Source organism: Homalodisca vitripennis, chromosome 5 (genome assembly GCF_021130785.1).
Source record: "Homalodisca vitripennis isolate AUS2020 chromosome 5, UT_GWSS_2.1, whole genome shotgun sequence".
Taxonomy (NCBI): domain Eukaryota; kingdom Metazoa; phylum Arthropoda; class Insecta; order Hemiptera; family Cicadellidae; genus Homalodisca; species Homalodisca vitripennis.
The window spans coordinates 176,675,182-176,699,630 of NC_060211.1; the positions used below are offsets into that span (position 1 = coordinate 176,675,182).

The 24,449-nt window shown below is 33.6% G+C and overlaps 1 protein-coding gene across 1 annotated transcript in view; it reads left to right on the forward strand.

Annotated features, from left to right (window-relative positions):
- LOC124363221 (calsyntenin-1-like) overlaps positions 1-24,449 on the forward strand; it is a 55,251-nt gene that overhangs the window by 17,017 nt on the left and 13,785 nt on the right. Inside the window, exons 2-9 of the mRNA XM_046818385.1 lie at positions 2,705-2,862; positions 2,977-3,098; positions 7,376-7,584; positions 8,218-8,364; positions 19,406-19,597; positions 20,530-20,793; positions 21,957-22,084; positions 22,278-22,629. Coding sequence (XP_046674341.1) covers positions 2,705-2,862; positions 2,977-3,098; positions 7,376-7,584; positions 8,218-8,364; positions 19,406-19,597; positions 20,530-20,793; positions 21,957-22,084; positions 22,278-22,629 — 1,572 coding nt within the window. The remainder of the gene's footprint in view (positions 1-2,704; positions 2,863-2,976; positions 3,099-7,375; positions 7,585-8,217; positions 8,365-19,405; positions 19,598-20,529; positions 20,794-21,956; positions 22,085-22,277; positions 22,630-24,449) is intronic.

Here is a 24,449-nt window from a genome sequence, read left to right on the forward strand (position 1 = left end):
GTTTCCACAGGTCTTGATGTTTGGCCGATATACGTCTTTTTGCATCCACAGTCAATTTTATGTATTACATTCTTGGTTTCCTGTTGTTTGTTTTATGGTTTTAATTTTGTTAAGTAGCTTCTTAGATTATTTTGTGACTTAAATACAGTACAGATGTTACATTTATAATTCTTTTTTCAGACAGTACGTAGTGAGAAAATTAAGATTGTCTTTTTTTACTATTTTATACATATGTTTTTCTGTAAACAATATCTAACTGATGATGCCTTAACCGGTGAAAGCGCTTTTGAAATAAATTAAATGTGGAAGAATAAAAAATGTCTTTTGTATTAAAACCTGGTCACTTCCATCAAGAATACAAAGCAGAAAATGAAAAACACTTTAAACCAACAGTGAGACACGTAAATAAACGTTAAGTCAGCATCAGCAACCATGTTTACAGGTCCTTGAAGTGACGGCTTTGGGTCTCTTTATCTAGTTGTCTGACGGTGATATGACTATTTATGTGTCTGACTGTCTGTGTCAAGGGTATAAAGCTAGGAAAAACACAATTTGAGAAAAGAATTTTCCTGTCGTATTTTTAACCATTTTGATACTCTTCCAATTCGACTTTCACCCAAACCAGTGAGGCAGACAAAAACCAGAAAAACGAGGTTGTGTGCGTATGTAAATTGGCTCTCAGCTCTGGAATATAAATGATATTTAAAATTATCGTGCAAACTGATAACATTTAATTTATTACTGTATAACAAGCATTAAAAATGCTGTGTGATTGTATAATGTTTTTTTTTTTTTACAAATACTGACCATACTGAAGTTGTCCATTTGTCTGATAAAATAAAAGTAATATTAAAATTGTGTAAATCAACTAATTTGTTTCCTAGTTTAAATTAGTTTATTTACTCAAATACATTCAACAACATTGAGCTAGCAATTTGAGCTGTTTGTTGTAATCAACTGATTATTAATCAGCAGTTAAAGGACATAATTCGATTAGTGTGTATTAGATGAGAGGTGGCACTCTGTGTAATCTGTTATTATTTATTACTGTAATAAAATAAACTTGATGTTTAAATATTCATTGTAACATTAACCCTTATTTTAGTATTCTTTAAGTTTTCATGAAATCTCCTGATTTTGAGTTATTACAGATTGAACATTTTGTATGGCTGCCATTTTAAAACATGAGATGACATTTTTCTGTAACTTTTTTTAAAGACAAATCCTAATCAGGCTAAAATTCTGCTAACTTTATACATCTTTATTCAATTGAAAAATGTCGATTTTTTTCTAATAAACGGAAAAAAACAGAGTTTGATAGAGTAATTTATGGACACCCAAAATGATAACATTCAATAAAGAAAAATTTAATTCAAAATTTAGTTGGTATTTTATTTGATACAATGTAGTACACTAACTCTTACACCTGTAATATTGTATTTATTGGAGTTCTTACTAGTGCTCAGATTTTTGTTGTATTTACTACATTTTCAAAGACACTATAGATTTTTGATGCATTACACATTATAAACTCTTGCATAAAACCTATTTATTCTTTATTCAAACCAACATTTTCAAAAAGAAATCTTTCTACTCCAGTAGCATTTTTATGTATTATACTAAATTTTTCAAACGAAAAGTAGTCCAAACCATTTGCGAATTTGTATGGCCCCCCCTGTCAGAATTGAACATGTCTAAGAATGATGCACAGCCCTATGATATGGTGAAGGTCATTTAAATATTAATATTAACAGTTAATATTTTATAACTACAGTATATTTAAAATGTTTTATCACTATAGTGTAATTTTTACCAGGTAATTATAGACTTTAATGTTGTAATTCTTGGTCATTGTTGGCCATACAGTAACTTCTGTACTTGCAAGCCCACTTTGGCAGACTTGCAAGGATTTTTCTAAATTGTTATACAAAATAATGGCAAAATCACCAAAAATACAATGGATTTTTGATATAGATCATAAAATATGGCTTTACATACAAATAAATGTTGCTTTACAACAAATGTTATATCATAGTAATCCAAAATTTGTGATATATTTGTAATGCAAATTTATGTCATTAGCAAAAGAGAAGAAAAAATGTTGAACTTTAAAAATATAAAAGGTTTGGTTATATTCATCTTGCTATTGTTTTGTAAGAAAATATTTTGCAAATTCAATACATTTATTTGAATAGTGTATTACCTAATCTTTTTATTCATTATAATACAAAATTGAAGTTTCCATCAGCATGGTGCTTGGAAGTATAGGTAGTTTTTATATCCTTCTTGACATTTTTTGACTGGCTTTAATTATGAAACTATTACGATATCAGTACTTGGGTTACTGACACCAATACCCATTTGGGTTAGCTTAGTTTATTGGAAACACCTAAATATTATATTAATTTTTCGGGTAATGGTCGCTGACCATTACAGAGTGAATGTAGAGGAACTCAAAATGAGTCACTGGCCAATAGGAGGATTAATGGATTTTATGCAAAGGCATGCTTCATTCAAAACAAAATCGAAAATTTACTTCTTTACTTTGCCATTGTTCAAATGGTTAGCTAAATCATTTTAAAATTAAGATACTTAGCAGCTGTATATTTGGTTTAATCTTTCAAGGTTACAATTCTGTTTCATGTACAAGAAAATAATGTAACATCGTAACAGCCAGATATGTTAATTGTTGTGTAATTTTCAGTACCACGCCTTGACTTGGAGAGTCTGGAGAGTGGCTACCACGGATTGGTGAAGGAGAACGAGACGCTTGTCGAAGTAACTCCAAGAATTCGAGGAGTCGGAGCTGATATATGCAGCTTTAGAATCGTAAACAAACATCATGGCGAAGCTCCATTCGAAGTGAGTGGAAATTATTTAGTCTCAGGATTGATTTATATTAACATCTGTCAACCATGAGTGTACAGAATTGAATATTCTGATATTTTGGTTCAAATAATGTTTTGAATATTCCAGATTATACTTAAAGGAGAAGGAGAAGCTGAACTCAGGGCCAGACGAGTACTCAACTGTGAGAAACGCAAGAACTACAAGTTTGACATTGCAGCTGTGTCTTGCAGTGGCGACCAATCTGACAAGTAATTTTGCGTTTTTATTGTGTTTAAAACAATATTTTACCTTAAAAGTGTATTGAAATACCGTTATATAAAAATTTCATGAAACTGTTTTGTGCTCTTACATACAAGGCACTGTTCTAATATTACAAATATAATGTACTACTATTACTATAATCATAGATCAGTAAGGCAGAAAGATCTGAACGTTTTGTCCAGTTTTCGGATAAAATTTCCTTATAAATCTGTGAAATAAATATCTGGCAAGATATATGTGGCCATCCAGGTGGTAGCATATGCAGTAAATAACTTCCTTGTTACATAACACAGGTCAATAAATAACGTGTCATTCAGAGTTGAGGAATAAATTACATTTTGCGTCGTCCACAAATTACCGTGACACAGTTAACCTTCGAACCTGGAACTTTTCAAGGATTAAGTGAAATATTGTCGTTCCTTTTCCTTAGAATATTGTTCGTTTATTTTTTTAAGTGAATATCTTTAAATATAGAAGTTTTAAGAATAAGTTTAAATAAACGTTATACACATAATGGAGTAACAATCCTAGGTTATTGGTAAATAAAAATATTGCTTTTGTGCCTCACATACAAAGTATTGTTTTATCTAATATTATAGTAATAAAAAAAGATTGACATGAACAAAATTTTTCCACAGCTAATAAAGATAAATAGGTTACTTTAAAATCCAAAAGATAACATTTTAGATGAAAATAAAAGTGGAAGTTACAAAATTAACTGTGAAGATTGTGATAAGATTTACATTTGCCAGACAAAAAGAACCATTAAAAAAAGATTTAAAGAGCATGAAAGATATTAACCCTTTAAGTGCCACGGGTATTTTCCGAAGGCATATGCATAAAGTGCCACGCTGTTTTTCGCATATTTGTAAGTTTTTGGGAAAAAAAAGCTGTAAAATAACTACCAAACAGATTTCCATCATTTTTGTTGTTGTTTTTTTTTCTTATTAAATGCAGAATATGATACATATCGTTTACAAATAAAATTTGATTTATAAAAAATATAAAAATTTCAGTATTTATAAAAAAAGTTTTTTAACTTTTGTATAAAAAGTTAAGTTTCGACCTAATTTGTGTGTATACGGTATTTTTTTAAGATTTTTTTTTCTTTATACCATGATAAAAGGCCATATGATTCTAAATAAAACCCATGTGTAATATCTTATTCTAGAATTTTAAAAACAAGGCATTATATGTATTAACAAAATGCTGCCCGGTACCGACATTTTATAAACTGTACTTCATTTGTCAGAGTTTAGAAATTACTTAGTAATGATGTAGTTTTCCCCAATAAATCTAATAAATCATTAATACAAACACAAATAAATATAATTAGTAAATTTAGAAACAAATACTTGCTAACATATTTACATAAAAGTTTACATTTACTAAATAATAACCCTAATAATATTTACATTGAAAATTCACGTTTTTCGCGTTGAACAACTCAAATCAATGCATTACTTTTGTAAAGAAATACAGTAAAATACTGTATAAGTTACTATTTTATTTTGTATTTACTCAAATGCTTGGTTATCGGCACATAAACAACAAGAAAAGCCGTTACGCAACACGGTAACTCGTCCGCTACGTCGCGTGACTGGAAGACAGAATCATCGTAACAGGTACTTATCACATCTGGTACACGGATGGCTCGCTTATTAAGGGTAGAACTGGATATGGAGTGTTTAGTCAATCCCCTAGAACTGCCCTTAGCGAGCGGCAGTTTGGGTCGGAACTTCTCCATATTTCAAGCCGAAATCTATGGTATCCTAGCCTGTGCCAACCTAGGCCTCACCAGAAGGTACCAGGGAATGAACATCTGTATAATGTCAGACAGTCAGGCAGCTCTTAAAGCTCTTGACCTCCAACAGCATTTCATCCAGGCTTGTGTGGGAGTGCTTTAACACTCTCTGCAAGCTTGGATCACGCAACTGTGTGCGTCTTGGTTGGGTACCCGGGCCACACAGGCATAGGTGGCAACGAATGCGCCGACAGGCTTGCCAAAAGCGGAGCAAGCATGCCATACACCGTCCCAGAACCGAGTTGTGGTATAAGCAAGTCAGCCGCTTACCAAAGTATAAACAAATGGTCCAGGAAGACACACCGCTTGCGGTGGCAGAGTCACCAAGGACAAGCACTCGGCAAAAGACCTGCTTGCCGATTTCTAGCTCCGGATTCACCAGATGGCTGATGGGGCTGGGCAGGGATCGGGTTAAGCAAGTGATTGCCTTGATCACTGGACACGGCCACTTCAGGAAACACCTAAACACTCTAGGTTTACGAAATGAGGACTCGGATCGGAGTGCAGACTCTGCAATAAGTCTGAAGAGACTGCAAAACACATAATACTGGACTGTGAGAGACTGGGAGCAAGGAGAAGGGCTCTTTTCGGTGATAAAACAACCAGGCGACGAACCAGATGCTAGTATCGGGGAAAAGCTTCTTAGCCTAATTAAGGGCACGAAGATAGGCTTACCCCTCTAACATCAAAGGGGCACACAATAAGCTCAGGTTGACGTGTGAGGATCTATGAATCCACCCCAATATCCCAAAGGAATCACAGCCCACTATTTTTTGGACGAGTTTTCCTTATCAGAGATCAAAATAAACTTCATTATAAGTTCCTTCTTCCATAATGAATCAAAAATACTCTATGAGTCATACTTCCTATCTCCAAATCGTCTCCAAATAAACACACGAATGACCTGACATTTTCGAATAATGAAATGTTGTTCTTATAGTTTTTTATTTAATTGATTGTCGTAATAACTTGTAAATTCCAAAAATGGGTTAAATAAAGTCAGTTGTTTTTAATACTGTAATTTATTTTGTCCCCGATAAGGAAAAACTCGTCCAAAAATAGTGGCTTCTTGATGATAAGTACCCAAACAACATAAGTTTTACAGATAAAATAGTAGAGAAACAACATAAAACTCGTATTTATTGATAGTTTGGAACCTATTGAATACAGCCGTCTGATTATTTGGCCAAAATAATCTTTGTACTATATAAAATATTATCGAAATACGAAACGTCAAAATTGGAGACGCTGGCACTTTATGCACTTTTCTTACCGTCAAAATTAGCGACGCTCAACAGGGTTAATACAGACAAACTAAAAAATAAGATATTTTCAAACATGCATTGGAAGCTAATCATATCTCTAAAAACTTCATGTTATTAAAATCAGTCTATAAACAACAACTTGACACTTTTAAAACATACATTAAAAAAAACATGGAGATAAAATATTAAATAATAATTTTGGACCGATTCAAAATTTACTTTTTCTTTAAAATATAACTAAATTCTTTTTGACCCAAACTATTACACATATATTAATTTTAATACTTATTATACTTTTAACTTTACAAATCTTTTACTGCGCTTTATTCAGCTGATAATTGTTTTTAAATTGTAAAAATATTTATACTGTTTCAGATTGTTTGATTCACACTTGACCATGACATCTTGGATGTCGAAAGGCCTTGTGTAACAAATAAAACATTATTGTAGAATTGTGTCTTTCTTTTAAAGAAAACAATTTGATATAGATGTTAACAAGCCATTGGTTCTTTTTTAAATCCAGTTATTAATGATAGTTATAAATGATAAGATGATTGATTTATGGACATTTTACATTGTTATTATGTTCCCAACACTCTGAAATACAATGTTTCAAGAACTGCTGTGTACCTTCTTCTTGAAGTTTCAAAACTTCTTCAGGTGTACCTTATTTATGTTTTTACACATAAAGAAGACATAAATGACCAGTCCTTGTGATAGTGTTTAATTTTTTAACATGTGATAGTGGGCAAATGTCCAAGATCCATCTATCCTTACAAGATCATTTATGATGTTAAAACTAATTAACAATATTTTGAAAAATAAACTTATTGATGTTGCAATGCAGGTAGTGCAACCTTATATACCATATCAGTTCTAACTTTGAATCAGTGGCGTAACTGGAACTTAGCTTTGGGGGAAGGGGAATGATTTTTATTGAAGAGCATACCATACCGTGTATTACATAATAAATTTGAGTAAATCTAAATTTGTATTAATTAGATAGGTCTACTTCAAGGTAAAAAAATATAACTGCTGCATTTCAGACAAGGTAGATTGATATTATATGAATTATTGTTGGGGCTAATTAAAGAGGGTGCTATGCCCAAATAGTTACGCCACTGCTTTGAATATATTCTGATTTAAAAAAAAACAAAAAAACAACCCCTAGTACCAAATGAACTTCTGTTTGTAGTGCCACCGTACACATAACAGTGGTAGATATCAATGAGTACGCTCCCGCGTTCTTGGAGCCATCGTACGTTCGGCAAGTGGACGAGGGCAGACTTTACCAGGAGATACTGAGAGTGGAGGCTTCTGACAGGGACTGTACTCCCAAGTTTGGTGATATCTGTAAATACGAGATTCTGACTAGTGACCAGCCATTCGTCATTGACAATGAAGGTAATTATTTTATAGTCCACAATCTAAAGGAGTGTTTCACAGTTTGACAAGTTACAATAGTTTTAGTGGTGTCATGTTGTAAGCAAGTAATGAAACATATTTATGGATTACGTTATACATAAACAACTTTTTTTCTCTTCTTTGAATCTCATAAATGTTTTCGTAACTCCTCTGAATCGTTTTTAAATTATGGACTTTGAACGGATATTCCAAATACAAAATTACTTTGTAGTTGATTGAAGTAGAAATATAACTTAAGTGTTGCATTGTAAGAAAAAATGCATTAACAAAAGTCAAATATATTTTGGTAGTAACAACATTCAATTTTATGCACACAGTTATAATCAAACTATTGTCTAACAGTAAAACAGTTTTGTGTTTATTTTTAGTATTGCGTTTCAATACTAGACTTGCAACGTTTTACTCTTAAGGTTTGATCTGACTTCTGACTATCACATCCTCAACTAAGTGATATGTTTTAAATTATAGAAGAAATTTACCACCATTTTTTGCACACATTTAAACCATAAACATAATTCACTTTTGTGTTGTTTGATTTATATTGTTGTACAATTTGAAGAATACTACCTGAAGCTGAATTATAATCTGTGTGGAAATGATTTCACTTTTCAGGAGCAATACGCAACACGGAACCATTAGATTATGAACGAAGCCATAATCATATTCTGTCAGTGGTTGCATATGACTGCGGAATGAAGCAATCCGTTCCGGTCATGGTTACAGTCAAAGTCAATAGGATTTGTAAATTGGGCTGGAAAGGTAACTTGATTCAACATTTTTAACATTCATGTAATTAGTAACGATTAATATTTACAGAAGTGAATTTGAATTAAAACACAATTTAATCTAAACAAAACTTTGTTATTTGTTTGTTCTGTTTACTTTTTTAATTGTTCAAGTTAAAGAGACATAACGTTTATTTGTTTTTGAATTTCAGTGTTAATTTTTCACGTATTATGAATACAATGATAATAAAAATAGTATGGTTTAACAGATCATTACACTAAGCTGATTTCTAAATTTTAACATTAAAATCTCTGGAGAACTAGAGTAATGGTAGTTACACGATGAAATTGTGATTCCAGAGTTTGAAAATTGCTTCCATCACAAACGTGGATAACTCGTGGACGTTGTCTATGAGTATTTTTGGTGTACGTATATAAACATTAATTTGAGTGTGGCCACTATGAGCATTATTTTATGGGATGTGTGTATTCTGCATTGTGCTTTTGAAGAATGTCACGCATTGATTTTTCATACATAATCTGTTCAGGTAAAATGTCCAGAAGGTGAAACTGTAAAATCATTCAAATATCCTATGATTGCATGGAAAACGGTAAAAATAATCATTTTTGTGGGTGATAAATTCTGTGCAACTGTATTTGTTTTTTTGGGATGCCTGTTGCTTTTTGATTGGTGTGGGTTTTTTTGCCACGAGGGTACATTTTTTGCTTCAATTGTCGCTAATTGTTACTTGAAATGTCAAAATCTGGAATTTGATTAAATATAATGTTGGGTTAGTATTTAGTAAATCATATCATGTATCATATTCAAAGTATGTAGCTAAGTTCATGGACATTTCAAGAAGCAGATTAGATCAAATATAAGATATCTTTGTCAATAGTTTAAACAAACCAAGAAAGCCTGTTAAAAATAAACTATTATATGTATGAATAAAGTGTTAATTTATATGATTCTGAGACAGACTTTTGATACTTACTGCTATTACTTACTTAAGAATAGTGTCTTCACTGCGGTGTATCACTATTGTAATAAAGCTGGCAGATAGTGAGTACAGAAACATAATTTATCTGTCAAATCACTATCTTGAGACCATGTATCACACAGTAATATCAGGTTTTTTTATCTGGCCTGGATCATCGCTTGGTCCAAAAAACTGTAGGTTCAGATTATTCTATAGTAGGGAGTCTTGTGGAACTAATATTTTTTAATACAAACACAGGATGGAAAACATTGATTCTGTCTCTTGATTTCTTGAAATTCTTTAAATGAAAGTGAAGTAATAATAAATTATAACATACTTTTTGTATTGAAACATTAATTAAAGTTGTCATTAATATTTTTTATTAAAATCTAAGTACACAGGTAAAAGTGTTTCAATTTAACTAAAATTACTAGCATTAGGTACCTAGTAACATCTTTCCTTTTCTTCTATTTTCGAAACATCAGGTGTACTTGTGCACAGTATTAAGTAAAATGGGTTTAATTTAAAATTGGATATAATGGCAGATATACAGGGTTTGTCCGGAAAGTAATAGGACTGAGTCGATTAAAAAAAATGTATTGAGCAAATCGTTACAATTCTTTAAAAACTTTCAAAATAGGCTCCTTCTGCGTCGATGCAACGCTGCCAGCGCGATTTCCAAGCATTGAAGGCGTCACAGAAGGCATTCTCCGTAATTGCCTTGAGAGCCGCGGTGCAAGCTGCTTGGATTCCCTCTGTCGTCTCAAAATGCTTGCCTTTTCAGGCGAGGAAACAAAAAAAAAGTCTGGGGGGACGACATCTGGGCTGTAGGGCTGCCGTGGAAGAGTTGGGATGCCGGTCTTGGTCAGGTAGCTGTTCACAAGAAAGAACGGTGTGAGCCGCAATTTCTGGTCGCCAGTGAGCACTTTTGCGACCATCTTCGCACACACTTTGCGCATGTTCAAATGCTCCGTCACAATTTCATGAACCACAGATTTTGGTAAATGTAACATCGGGGCAATTAAACGAATACTTAGTCGACGGTCTGAGTTCAAAACTTTGCGCACACAAGTCACATTGTCGGTGTTTTTCGAAGTCGAAGGTCTTCCAACACGGTCTTCATCAGCGACCTCTTCCCGGCCCTCCAAAAAGGCCTAGTGCCACCGAAACACACCACTTCTTCCTAAAGTAACATCTGGGTAAGCCTTCTTGATTATACCGAATTTCACACTGACTCTAATCGTGTACCTCTTCTCTAACGAACGCTGCTTTTCGGCTTGCACCACTCGCAGAAACATGTCACGTGAAAATGCCTATCCTGACTTTGTGACTTGTGAAGTGCTCGGAGACAACTGACCAGCCGCTTGTTCGTTAGCTAGGAACGCCCTCTACCGAATCCAATCGGTGCGCACACACTCCGAAGTACAGTCTCGGTGAATGAAAATCAGTCCTATTACTTTCCGGACAGACCCTGTAATTATATATTATTTATTTTAACTGCAATATGTTACTTTGAACATGTTGATTGTTATTTACTTAAGTTAGTGAAGCTCCTGTATACGTTTTAATGACCGTCGACATTCGATCAATAGAACTTTTACAGATTCAATAGCTCAGGGTCCATGAGATAAATGTGGCTTTGAGCTGAGTGGTAGAATACACAGTTCTTAATTCATGACATTTTCATACTATGTGTTGTCCATAAATGGGTACGATTTTTAAAAAATGGAAGGAAAACATTCACGATGAACAAAGGAGTGGTATGCTTTCTCTTGTCAGTGATAACTGTCTGAACAAAGTGAATAAAAAAGTTTGTGAGGACTGTCCTTCACAATTTCAGAACTTTCCAATCATTTTCCTAAGAATTTCACAGAGCCTTTTTAATACACAAGACAGTAACAGAAAAACTAGATTACCACAAGTTTGTGTTCTTTGGGTACCAACACTGTTTTCTGATAATCACAAGAGAAGGCCTACCACCTAGTGAAATTGTTCAAAATGTTAATTTAATCCTTTAACCACCACGCCCAAGATATATCGTGCAACTCTAGTTTTGTAAACAGCTGCCACACCCGTGTATACTCGTTTTCATTGTATCAGCTGTTTTATTTTTGTTTTGTATCAGCTGTTATATTGTATTTGTTACTTGTGTTCTATTTTGTTAGAAATGTCTAGAAGATAACTTTCTAGTTGGTGGTGCTATCTTGTGGACTTTACTCAAACTACTTGGCCGCTACGTGCTTTGTATTGTACACTAGTTCGGAAATAGTTACGATGATATTTTACAAGGTGTTTTCCGATGTTAAGTTGTGTGATTGTGGTAATATGGTAAAATAATTATTTATTTTACACCTTGCCAACTCTTGGTTGACATTATTTGAGATCTTTGTAAACATTGTTAATTGTTTACTCAATTTATTATACTAAATAACGTTATGTTCAAAACTAAAAATGGGGAAAATACTCAACACGCTGGGGTGGGGGAGGGGAGGGTAGTATATAACAAAGCCCCGCACCCGGATGTCGCCATGAATACAGGAACATGGCGGTTAAGCCTCTATTGTAAATAAAACTATAGTTTGCTCTAAACACACTAAATTAGAAATTAATTGTAGGTGATCAAAATAATCTACAGTTGATCTGCCCAAAAAGGTAAGCATAAGGCTAAATAACAAACAAAATAACTCGAATGTTTACTGTCTCTTGTATTAATTTTTATTCTCTCCGCCACTATTATGGTGATAATGCACTGTACAAAATGACTTGTGGAAAGATCTTACCATTACATGAACAAGCATCAAAGACTTTGTAGGATTAATCTGTTTTGCGGACTTTTAATTGATTTTTGTTTACTCGTCCATGGAGTTGGACACTGGCTCTTCCTGCATGTTACCTGACATCCGTGTAGTCAAAAGTTAACTCTTTTTGCATATTTCGGTTACTTCCTAGGTGGACATAGAGACTTTAAGGGTTAAAAGCATGGTGCATGGTGGTAAGAGACTATGTAAACATAATCTATATGCAATAAGTAAATTGTGTGTAAACTTGTTGACGTTGTTATACACTATTGTAGTGTCCTGACAATAAATTATTTGATTTGATTTGTAATAATAGTATCATTTGTACCATCATAATCAAAATGTTTCCTTAAGAGATAGGTATAACGAATTAAAATATCAGTATAAAAAGTCCATCAAAGAAGCAAAACTTAGCTAGTAATGTAATTATATAGAGCAAGTAGTAGTAATAAATGCAAATCGGCTTGGCATATTATAAAAAATAATAATGTTCAAGTTAATAATTTCAAAAACCAACATTGATCCTGATACTTTCAATAATTATTTTGTAAATTCTGTAAATGAAGTTAAACGAAACATAGAATCATCTGTAAATAATGTTCAAAGTCATGAGTTGCTTGCCAGCTATTGTGTCCAACCAGTACTTTTCTTGGAAAAATATAACTCCAGAGAACGTTTTGAAAGCCATTAAAAAAATGAAAAATTCTGACAGCCTTGATTTTTACGATATGTCAAATAACTTATTAAAAAAAAATAGCTTTAAGTTTGGTAAATCCTCTAGCAACCTGTATCAACCAATTACTAAAAGAGGGGGTGTTTCCTAGACAACTTAAAGTTTTCCAGAATTTGCCCAATATATAAAAAGGGTCCGAAGGATGAGCCTGGGAGCTATCGTCCCATTTCTGTTGTTTCCAGTCCTATCAAAACTAATTGAAACGCTGGTCTACGAACAGATTGTTGATTTCTTGGAGAGCAATTATCTTTTAAATGCATCTCAATTTGGTTTTAGAAAGACTAAATCTACTGTTGATGCAATAGATGATTTGATTAGACAAATTAATCAGGTATTTGAAAATAAGGCTTTTGCTCAGGTCACCTTCTGTGACCTTTAGCAAAGCCTTTGATTGTGTTAACCATTGTGATCTTATCACAAAGCTAAATTATTACGGGTTTTCAGATCCTACATTGAAATTTTTCAAGTCTTATTTACATGATCGACAACAGATAGTTACCATCAATGGGGTAAGGTCCAAGGACATAACAGTAAAATATGGTGTCCCCATAGGGCTCTGTCCTTGGACCACTTCTATTTTTTAATCAGTATAAATGATCTACCTTTCTCAGTGACAGCTAAAACAATACTTTACGCTGATTGATACAACTTTTATTAACATTGCAAATAACATTGGAGAACTCTCAAAATTTTTCAGATGAAACCTTAATAGGTGCTTCCCAGTGGTTTCGATCTAATGGATTTCTATTAAATGAAGAAAAGACACAAAATATAATTTTTAGCTTGAAACCATATTTGGCCCCTCTTGATAACAGTTTTAGCTCCAATATAAAATTTTTTAGGAATGTATATAGATAACCAACTAAACTGGAACCAACATACAGAATATATAAGCAAAAGGCTTTCTAGAGTTATTTACCTGTTAAGTCGCCTTAAGAGTGCTGTTCCTAAAAAACTATGTGAGGACTGCTATTTTGCATATTTCCAAGCAGTTTTTTCGATATGGTTTGATATTTTGGGGCAACTGCTCAGGAACTGAAGACATCTTAATTCTTCAAAAAAAAGCTAATGACTAATGACTAATTCTCAAACCGCTGGAACATTGTAAACCACTTTTTATTCTGTTAGAGATTCAAACGGTTATCAATCTATATATATTGATTTAATTAACTATATTCTAAAAAATCCAAAATTTTTTAAAATTTAATAACGAAATTCATTCATACAATACTAGAACTAAAAACAATGCTGCAATTGGTTATCACCGCCTCAGTAAAACCTTAAATAGTCACATGGTAACATCCCTGAAAATCTATAATTTTTTGGAACCTCTGGTAAAATAAGTATCCACATAAAACCTTCACTAAGCTCTTTTATAGTTGGCTTTTGAAACACCCTTTCTATAGTTTAGACGAGTTTTTAGAATTAAAAAACATTACATTTTAGATATATAATAATTTTTTATATGTAAATTTTGACAATTGTTTATTTACTATTTAATTTATATATCTAGGCCTAGTTTATTTTAAATTAACCTTCACTGACTAATTTATGCTACTAAAGCACTGTTTTTTCTTTTTTGTATGTTAGTTTAAGTTTAAATTATTTTGATAAAATTGTTTTATTTTGACCATGCCCTAGGCTGCAATATGACATTGTCAATGATTGTAAGAATTCGAACGACAAATAAAGATTTATTTATTTATTTATTTATTTTATCTCGTTATAATTTCTCACTTAGAGGATTTTATTATTATTTTAATCAGATACTACAGCAAAATAAATATTATTATGGGAAATCAGTTCAGATTAACTTTATATCACTGGTTTCCTATGCATTAACTGTATCGATCTAGGGGTTATTTATTGGCAGATTTAGCTAGTGTCTAGTTTTTAAAAATCTGAAATTGATCAGTATAAAACATTTTGTAGAACTCAAATATTATTATTATATTATTCATATTATTCAACTTTATAAGTTGAATAATACATACACTCTGTATTATTTTGGTTCAAAATATGTTCAAAACTTGTGTATTTCTTTCATGAAAAATACTTTTAAAAGACAAAGTAATGTGTGTTTTATTTAACACTAATATATCTTTTTGATTCATAAAAAAATAATCTTCAGTTTAGCAGAATATGAAATAATCCTTTTTTTTAGTTACATCTTAAAATGAAATGGACCGATAAGGAAAACGGGTTCCAAATAATGGATTGGCGAACAGTTAACTTATTAACATTTAGTTATATTGTCATGGTAAATTTGATCGGTTTTCATGACCTAGCAAAAATGTAGGTTACGCAAAAGGTTACAAAAATCGTTGTAAACTATATCAATTTTTTACAGTAGAATTTTGTGCACAAAAGGAAACTGGTTATCACCAGTTTCCTAAAGAAATAAGAAAATGCTGCAAATCTTTATCATAAGATAGATTACAGGAATTAGCTTGGCTCCGTATTTACGTGGATTAAGTCCAGAATAGCTTGAAATAACACATACACCCATTGTCTCTATCTGATATGTACATTGGTGCACCTTTATTTACTTTGTTTGTTGTGTTACACGTGTTTTAAGTCCAGTTTGTGTTCTTTATTTAGACCTAACTCACTTTACGGTCAGATCACAGAACGAGCTACTGGATAAAGCATTTAATGTTGGCTGTATATTCACAATAAGTTGTGATCATGAATATATGTAAAACATGAAAAAAATGTAACGGTAATAATCAATTTAATTTTAATCTTATTCCGTGCAGTTATTGTAAAAATCTAGCAAAACTGTTTCGGTTTGAAATTTGTATTTTAAAGTTATGTGCAAGTTACATATTAAACATGTTTTATTTTTCTTATTATTGGCAATTGTCCATACTGTGCTTAAAAGCCAGTTGTACTATCTTAATTTAAAACATATAAGAAGGGTGTTAAAATCAAAACGCCTTTATGCCTTGATCTTAACTGTATATTTATGGGAGATTTCTCATTTTAAAGAGATAATCAATATACATTTTAACACATTCACTACCACAATGTTAAAAATCTTCCATAAATATAGACTAAGAGGCGCCGCAATTGTGCGGCGGCTGGATTCCACCGATAGACTGCCGCCGCACATTTGCGGCGCTTAGTCTCATTAAAATAGACTGTGCCGCCGCACATTTGCGGCGCTGTTCTCCTATAATGCAATAGTTGACAAAAAGTAGCAGTCTATTTTAAAGCCTTGATCATTTCGTAAACAGTCCTACAGGGATGTCTGCCGCATATGTGAGGCATTTGGTCTGTGGATCTGACAATTAGTGACGTCATACAACAGCTGACTAAACTACCATATGTTTTACATTAAAAACACCAAAACAGGCCTAACCTCAATGTTTGTAGTCGCCAAACTGTGTTTGTGAGTTGTTTATTTGTTTATCTTGACAATGAAGCGTAACAGAGATAGATCGTTTATTAGCACAAACAGTGAAATCGATCGTTTTCTGAGTGACAGTGAATCTAGTTTGTTTTTCTTCAGGAGGTGAGAGTGATTATATTCCCTCTGATTGTTCTGATAGTGAATCAAGTTCGGTGAGATAAACGAAAATGGTGATGATGTTGAAGGTGAAGTAGAATTGCCTTATGTGCAAGAAGATGTTCACATGGAACTAGTTGATGGCTGTAATAATAATGAAGGTAACGTAATAAATCTCGATCCTAATGTACAGTTTGTTGTCAACGCTGTTCATGACCGTTACGATAATGTGCAAGGTATCTGAAAGATACAAACAATCATCCACTCGTGTTTGAAATTTACAGGTAGGGAGCAAATCAACCTACAAACTAATGATCCAGTAGAAGTTTTTAGCAGCATTTTTTGACGATTGTCTTCTAGATAAAAATTGTCCCATTGGACGAACAAACGAGCTGTAGTCTACCGAGGAAACCCTCTTCCTAAATATTCACTTCTTAACAAATGGGTCAATGTTACCAAAGATGAACTAAAAAAAGTTCTTAGGCCTAACCATGCTTATATGGGCAATTTAGGCTTTTTTCCACACTGAAACACTATTGGTCAAATGACCCATTATACGGACATACCATATTTAGCAATACAATGTCTCGCAATAGATATGAAACCATTCTACAATGTTTATTGTTTTTTATGATTCTGAAACAGATCCTACTGATGGCAGAATGCACAAAATTAGCCAAGTGTTACATCACCTCTTACAAAATTTTAACGATACTTACAAACCACGGAAAATCACTGTCCCTCGATGAAGCGATGGTTTTGTTTCGGGGAAGGTTATCATTCTGGCAGTACATAAAAAAACAAGGCTCACAAATACGGAGTTAAATTGTATGAACTATGTACATCAGATGGATTCATTCTAAACGTAATCATTTATGAAGGCAAAGGAACCTTACAACACCCAAGGAAAGGGTCACACATATGAGGTGGTGATGAAACTAATGCAAAACTTTCTTCACAAAGGCCATGTTGTCTACTTAGACAATTTTTTACAATAGCGTTGAGCTAGCTGAAGACCTGTTCAAAAAACCAAACCAACATATGTGGAACCCTGCAAGCTGGCAGGTCAGGTAACCCACAAGAAGTTATTCAGGCTAACTTGAAGAGGGGTGAATTTATCAGCCGGCAAAAAAGCGAAGTAACCGTCATGAAATGGCGGGACAAACGTAATGTGCTAAGTATTTCTACAGCACATGGGCCTGACATGACAGACACCACAAACAAAAGAGGAACAGTTACGAAGAAGCCTTCTATGATCGTAGCTTATAACAAAGGAATGGGCGGCATTGACAAAAGCGATCAAATGCTATCTTACTATTCCAGTCCAAGGAAATCCCTACGCTGGTATATGAAGATATTCTTTCATCTCATGGATATCGCACTCTGGAACAGTGCCTTACATCTTTTCGAAGCTAAGTGGCAAGATGACATACCTCAGCTTTAGGGAGACGTGATAATTAAAACATTTTTATTCAAGTGGAACAAGTGCAACGTCCTTTCCGTGCTAGCTCCTCAGGGAGGTCACTTACCCGTAAAAGTTCAAAAAAAGACTGAGATGCAAAATTTGCCGAGTTGAACAACAGAAGAGAAAGGACACTTTCTACGCTTGTTCTGTTTGCAAGGACAAAGACAACAACAACTAATTGGCCTATGTATGCAATTTGTTTCAACAAATTTCAGGAAAAGTAGGCCCAAACAATTTATGAGATGCATAAACTAATTGTCAGTTTAGTATTAATTTGGGCGTAATAGGGCTAATAACATTACTTTTGTAAAATGTACACATTTGTAACAGTGTCGCCTACTTTATACAATTTATTGTCCAATTATAGCCTATGCTTTATATTGTAAAAAGTTTGGTATTTTTTGCCTTTGTTCTTTTCACTAGAAATGTTCTACACTTTTGTAATAGGAAGTGCATATAGATATCTGTCTGAGGAAAGATACCACTTACCATCAAACTTAGCTTTACTTTATAAAATATTGCCTTGAACTTACAATAAATGTGAATATATGCATTGTCATCGCGCTTGGTTCTCAAAAAAACCTAGAGTTTTTTAATGCCAATGGACCGAGCGCCGCACATCTGCGGCGCCGTAAAAAGGCTCAAAACATTTTAAAAACCTGTAGAATCACAAAGGTATGTTAAATTAAGGTTATTTTAAAATGTATTATATGAATTTAAATTAAAATTTCTTGTGGTCTGTGGTGGAAAGTCACACACATTATTCTCAGTCTTCTAGTAAAGATCCGTATTTTACCGATAGTCTATCGGAATGACCGCCGGCGCCGCACATATGCGGCGCTCGGTAGCGAACGTGTTAAAAGCTTGATTTTTTTAAGTGTTTTATCAGTAAAGTCATAAACCAATAGATATTTAGAAAAACTCAAACATATGTGTAATTTATTGCTTAAATATTCTTAGACTATAAAATTTCCAAAAAAAAATATTTAGATTAATATTAATCATATTTTTAAAGTAAGACATAAGACATCTGCCCTAATTGTATAATGAAAATTTAGTTAAGGTTCAACATTGTGTTTATGAGGTGAAAAACTCGAGATAGTTTCACTTAAGCTGTGAACACTTATATGTACTTAATAATAAGTAGTCCGTTTCTACAACATGGAATTTTGGCAGATCTCAAGAAGTGTATAAAAAATCTCGTATATTTCTTAGTTTAAACAAGTCAGTTACAGTTACTTAGCAATTCTCTTTGGATTTCTCCAAAGAATGAACTGCAACAACAAGTTTTGAACATGACTGTGTTTTACATTGTTTAAAAATATAATCATCTGATGTGCTTAGAAATATTTATGATGTCTGTGTCCTTAATCATTTGAAAATATATCTGCCCGATGAACTCGAGAGAAAAACTGGGGGCTGATGTAGTGAATTAATATTTGAAACAGTTCCTACTCTGTAATTTTAGTGTTGGCTCAGTTTTATGTTAAAGTAACCACTCCGTGAAGACTATCAATATCACATTTTAAAAATCCAATGTTGTAACAGCATTGGCAGGTTTCAGAAACATGTTTTACCACTTGTGCAGGTATCCCTGAACGTGTGGACTACGCCCCTGGCTCAGGTAGGGAGGACCTGTTCCCAACGGCTCAGCTGAAGTTGTGTGACGTGCCGTGTGCAGTGCACTCGGTGCAGACCAAGCTCACCCTGGCCACCTCCCACATCGGCAAGGGCTGTGACCGTGACACCTACTCCGTGCAGAGTCAGCGCAAACTTTGTGGTAATACCATATTAGATACATACTTTTTGTGCGATTAATATCAAGTATAGATATGCATCACATTGGCAGTGACTGTTAAAATTGATTCCTTATTGCCGATTTAGTTTTAACATTTCATTATTTTAAATGTACTTGAATAATTCCTTTTGCAAGCTGGTGTCAATACGATTTGTGTTCCAAAGGATATCAAAAACCTTTCGTTTCATTATTTTAACATGTTCACAACAACTTACCTCTCAGGTACACACGATCTTTCACAACTGCTGTTGGGTACATACCCGGATTTCGTAAAGCGTGTCGTGTGCCCGTTGTGGTACACGTTGCTTATTGTGTTTTTATTGTTTCACTGACTTGGTGGTTTGTTACATTTGATCCCGTGCTTAAATAAACACCTCAGACTACCGTGTACAGTTAATATTAAGGTTAGATAGGCATCAGATGGCAGTGACCGTTACAATTGAATGCTTATTGCTAATTTAGTTTTAACATTTAATTCTTTTAAATGTAATTAAGTTTTTCCTTTGCAAGCTAATGTCAATACAATTTGTTGTCCAAAGTATATCTACAACCTTTAGTTTAATTATTTATCATGTTTACAATGGCGTGCACCCCCGAGGGTACACACGATCAAAACTGCTGTTGGGTCCATAACAGGCTTTCATAAAGCGTGTCATGCAACCGATGTGGAACACGTTGCTATGCATTTCCTTATTATATTTTTATTGCTTGTCTGTCTTGTTGTTTTGTTAAATTTGATTCTGCGCTTAAATAAATATCTCACACTATCATGTACTCTGTCGGATGAACGATTGCTTAATTTTTAAGGTAAGTTAATTTTCTAGTTAAAAAATTCGACACAAGTAAGAGTCCAGAAATAAGCCATCGTCGTGAACTTGTGAATACAAGACCTGCCAACATGTAACTGTTAACAGGAGCGAGCAGTGAGAGTGTGGACCTGTTGCCGACGCCAGGGTCTGGACTGGAGTGGACCAAGTCTCTTGCCACAGACGAGGGCCACGAGAGCGACCAGATGTTCGAGTTTGACGGCAGCACCTCGGCCGTGTCAGTGCCCAGCGAAGTGCTAGACCACGGCCTCGCTCGCACCTTCACCATCGCCACTTGGCTCAAGCACAAGGCCCACGCAGACCTGGACAAGCACACCAAGGAACACATCTTGTGCAGTGCCGACGACCACAGTGAGTTTTGTTATAACTTGAATCTTTCAACCTCGGACTATGAATAACCTTTTGTAAACCATACAAATGGTAATGACTGGCTATAAACAGTCCGCCAGCATCTCTGATGTGGGTGATAAAGAATAGTCTTGGACAGGGAAAGGGAGAATATTGTGTGAACACCTCACGTTAACTAAGTTATGAGGTTGATTGTAATCAATTATTTTGATGCCAATTTGTTTTATTATGATTGTTACCTATAATTTATTAGCTGAAATATTGATGCAGGTTTTGTGTTATTTAACTCTTTGGGGAGTACTTACGTTCTGGTACATCATTAATTTGTGTTGATAAAAAGGGTATTAAGTGCTAAACGATATCGAAAATATTCAAAAGCTTGACGTTTATACGTGAAAATAGATAATGACGTAAAGATATTTTACCATCCACTTGATTAGTAAATGTATACACATTATCTACTATGAATTCTAAAATTAATAAATTCATCAATAGATTTGAAAAAGGTTAAAGTTTTGGTTATTGAGTAAAAGTGTTAAACACACTGAAAATTTATATTTAGTTGTTCAGTAAAAATATGAATTTTTTTTGTAAATGTATGTTTTTTTTTTAATTAAAAGCGGTTGGATTTTTCTAATCAATATGTTTTGTTTGTATTACTAGTCTATCATAGCTATACTGTTATTGTATAACTTGGGATTGCTGCTAAGTTTGTCATTTAGAAGTCGATGATGACTCCCACCATAGTGCAAAATTTTCTGCTTTTTGTATTGGTATATTTTTTTCTTTAAGCTGCGTATTGTTATATACTGGTATTTACTAGGTACTTACCGATATTTACATGTATTTGAATGAGAAAAAAAATTCATTTTATATATTTATATCATTAGTATTGCAATGTTGTAATGTCATTGATTCCAATTATTTTTAACACTATCATACTGAAAAATCTATATACTATTAGAAAAGAAATTTACAATTTAAATAGATCTTTTTGATTTCATCATGTATAAGATAAACTTTTTGACTTTTTGCTTTAAAATCATATTACTGCAATGCCCTTTTGACTGATCTTAGTCCTCAGTGTATATATAATATTTTTTAGTATGTCCAACATTTTTATACTATTATAGATTTTTTTAGTAAAGTTATTTATACTTTTCCAGAAATGAACCGCCACCATTACGCCTGGTTTGTACGCAACTGCAGATTGATTTTATTGCTGAGACGAGACTTTTCCGAGGGTGACCTTAACATTTTCCGTCCTGCAGAGTGGAGGTGGAAGCTACCTCAGGTATACCAATACTTGAATACGTTGTCTACTTGTTAGAAATATTTTCCTAATACTTAATGTTTCTACAACCACGAATCATCAGTTATAGCCACAAATCCAAACCTCTCTAGCGTTAATGCATCAATTAGTACAACAGTATTTAAAATCTGCAACAATAATTACACTAACATTGTATTTATTGTTGTTTGTGTAGGTGTGTGACAATGAATGGCATCACTACGCGGTTTTGGTTCGCTTCCCGGAAGTGCAGCTGTATGTGGACGGAACTCTGTTTAAAAATGAGAAGAAGAATCCTGAGATCATAGACGACTGGCCACTGCACCCTACCAAGGGAATCAACACAACGCTGACAGTGGGCGCGTGCTGGCAGGGCTCGGAGAACAAGATGAAGCACCACCTCAACGGCTACTTGGCCGGTCTCAGCGTACTGCTCAACAAGCTGGAGAAGCCTGCAGTGCTGGCGTGTCTGCACAAGTGCAAGGAGAGTCTGGAGGTCCCTGCCATGGAGCTGCTGGAGCCTGGCATGGAACTGCTCACCAACAGCGGTCAGTCAATCTCTCAGACATTTCCAACTTGGTTTTGTTAGAGTTTAGTACTCAGATGTTACATGAAAGAGGTGATCAATGAGTGTGAATTAGTCTAGAAAGAGCAGCAGTCTTCGTGTAATCCTTGTAATCCTATTTATATAAATTACTTGTATAATGATAGCTTTGGTTTCTTTGCGAGTACCTAAGAAGTAAGACGAACTTGTGTTCAAAGTGTAAGGTGCCTCATTAAAGACATTACAGATTTCCGTGGTTAAGCTGTGAAGTTTTCAAAAACATTTCTTATCAAGCATGTAGTAGGTAACACGAACATGTTAACAATGTGTCACATAAAATCTGTTCAGCAGATTTTCTGATGTTATAAATTGTTATAATAATAAGATTTTTTGAGAATTTCTATTAGTTATGAATAAGTTGATTAAGCGTCTTTATAGAACATATTTGTGAACCTTAAGGACATGATCATGTTTTAACTACTCCCAATGTGATAAAATGTTTTTTGTGTATTTTTACGGATAGGCTGCAATTTCAGAACCGTTTTCTAGTGAGCATCTAAGAAATAAAACAAAACTTGTGTACCAAATTTCATATAAATGCATTCTGTGGTTTTCAAGATTTTGTGATGTGTCAGTCAGTTTGGTAACTATACAATAAATGTAGTTTACAATTAATTGGCAAAAAATATCTTTTGTGCAATTGACCGTTAAACAAATATTAATATGCGTTACTTGAAGCAGAAATATCAAGTAACCATATAGATAGTTACAAAAATGTAAATTATGCCTTGCATCTACTTTTTGCAGTACAAAAATCTCTATCATTTTATGTGATTATATTCAAATTTTAATGCAATTTGTATTTTTCCAAACCTAATGTAGGTTACACTTTTTGATATACTTTAAAAGGGTTTTTACATTTTTATACAGCCTTTTCAGCTCTGGTGATTTTTATTCCACCAACTGAGGTTTGTAAGAATATCGTGAAGAACCAAAGCAGTCATGAGGTCTGAGATGGTTTATGGTTTAGAATATATCTAATCGTTGTTATAACAACATGTGTTTTTGTCACAATGGAAAATGTCCAAAATCCTATTGTAGTTTCAAATCTTCCATCATCCGTAACAAAAAATATCTTAACCCTTTTAACCCCGACGTCCGTACTATACGGACGTCGTAAAAATGGCGTCAACTCCCGACGTCCGTATAGTGCGGACGTGCACTTTTTATTACTTTACTGGCCACCTATTTCACCAAATGCTTTGAAATTTCACAGACTTGTGCACAAAGATATTTTGCATCGAAATATATTAGTTTGTAATGGTTTGACTTCGTATTTTGTCAGTCTATGACTGAGCAACTGCAGTTCGTCTCGACTGACTGCTCACGCTTGTTGCAGACAGCTGTATATCACGTGGTTGTGAATATTCCGTTTTCTTCACAGTTTTAGGTTAAAGCAGTATAAAGTACGGCAGTTAAAGTTTAGTTTATTATTTGTTTTATTTCAAAATGAGTAAAAGACATCGTTCAAAGTCTCCCTTAAGTGAAAATACAATAATTAGTAACCTAGTTGCAAATGGTGTGGATGTGATTAGTGACGACGATTTGAGTGATGGATATCTTGAAAATTTACATTTTGTAGTGATGTAAATATTGTTTTAAAACTTTTTTAAAATTTAGATTATGAACAGTTTTAGTTATTTTGTCAGAAATAACTTTGGTTTTATGTTTATTTTAAGTACTGTGAATTTCAAAGGTCTTGTTACATTGCCTTGCCCAGAAATGGCAAAAAAAAATTTACACGGCTTTACAAAAATTGATGTT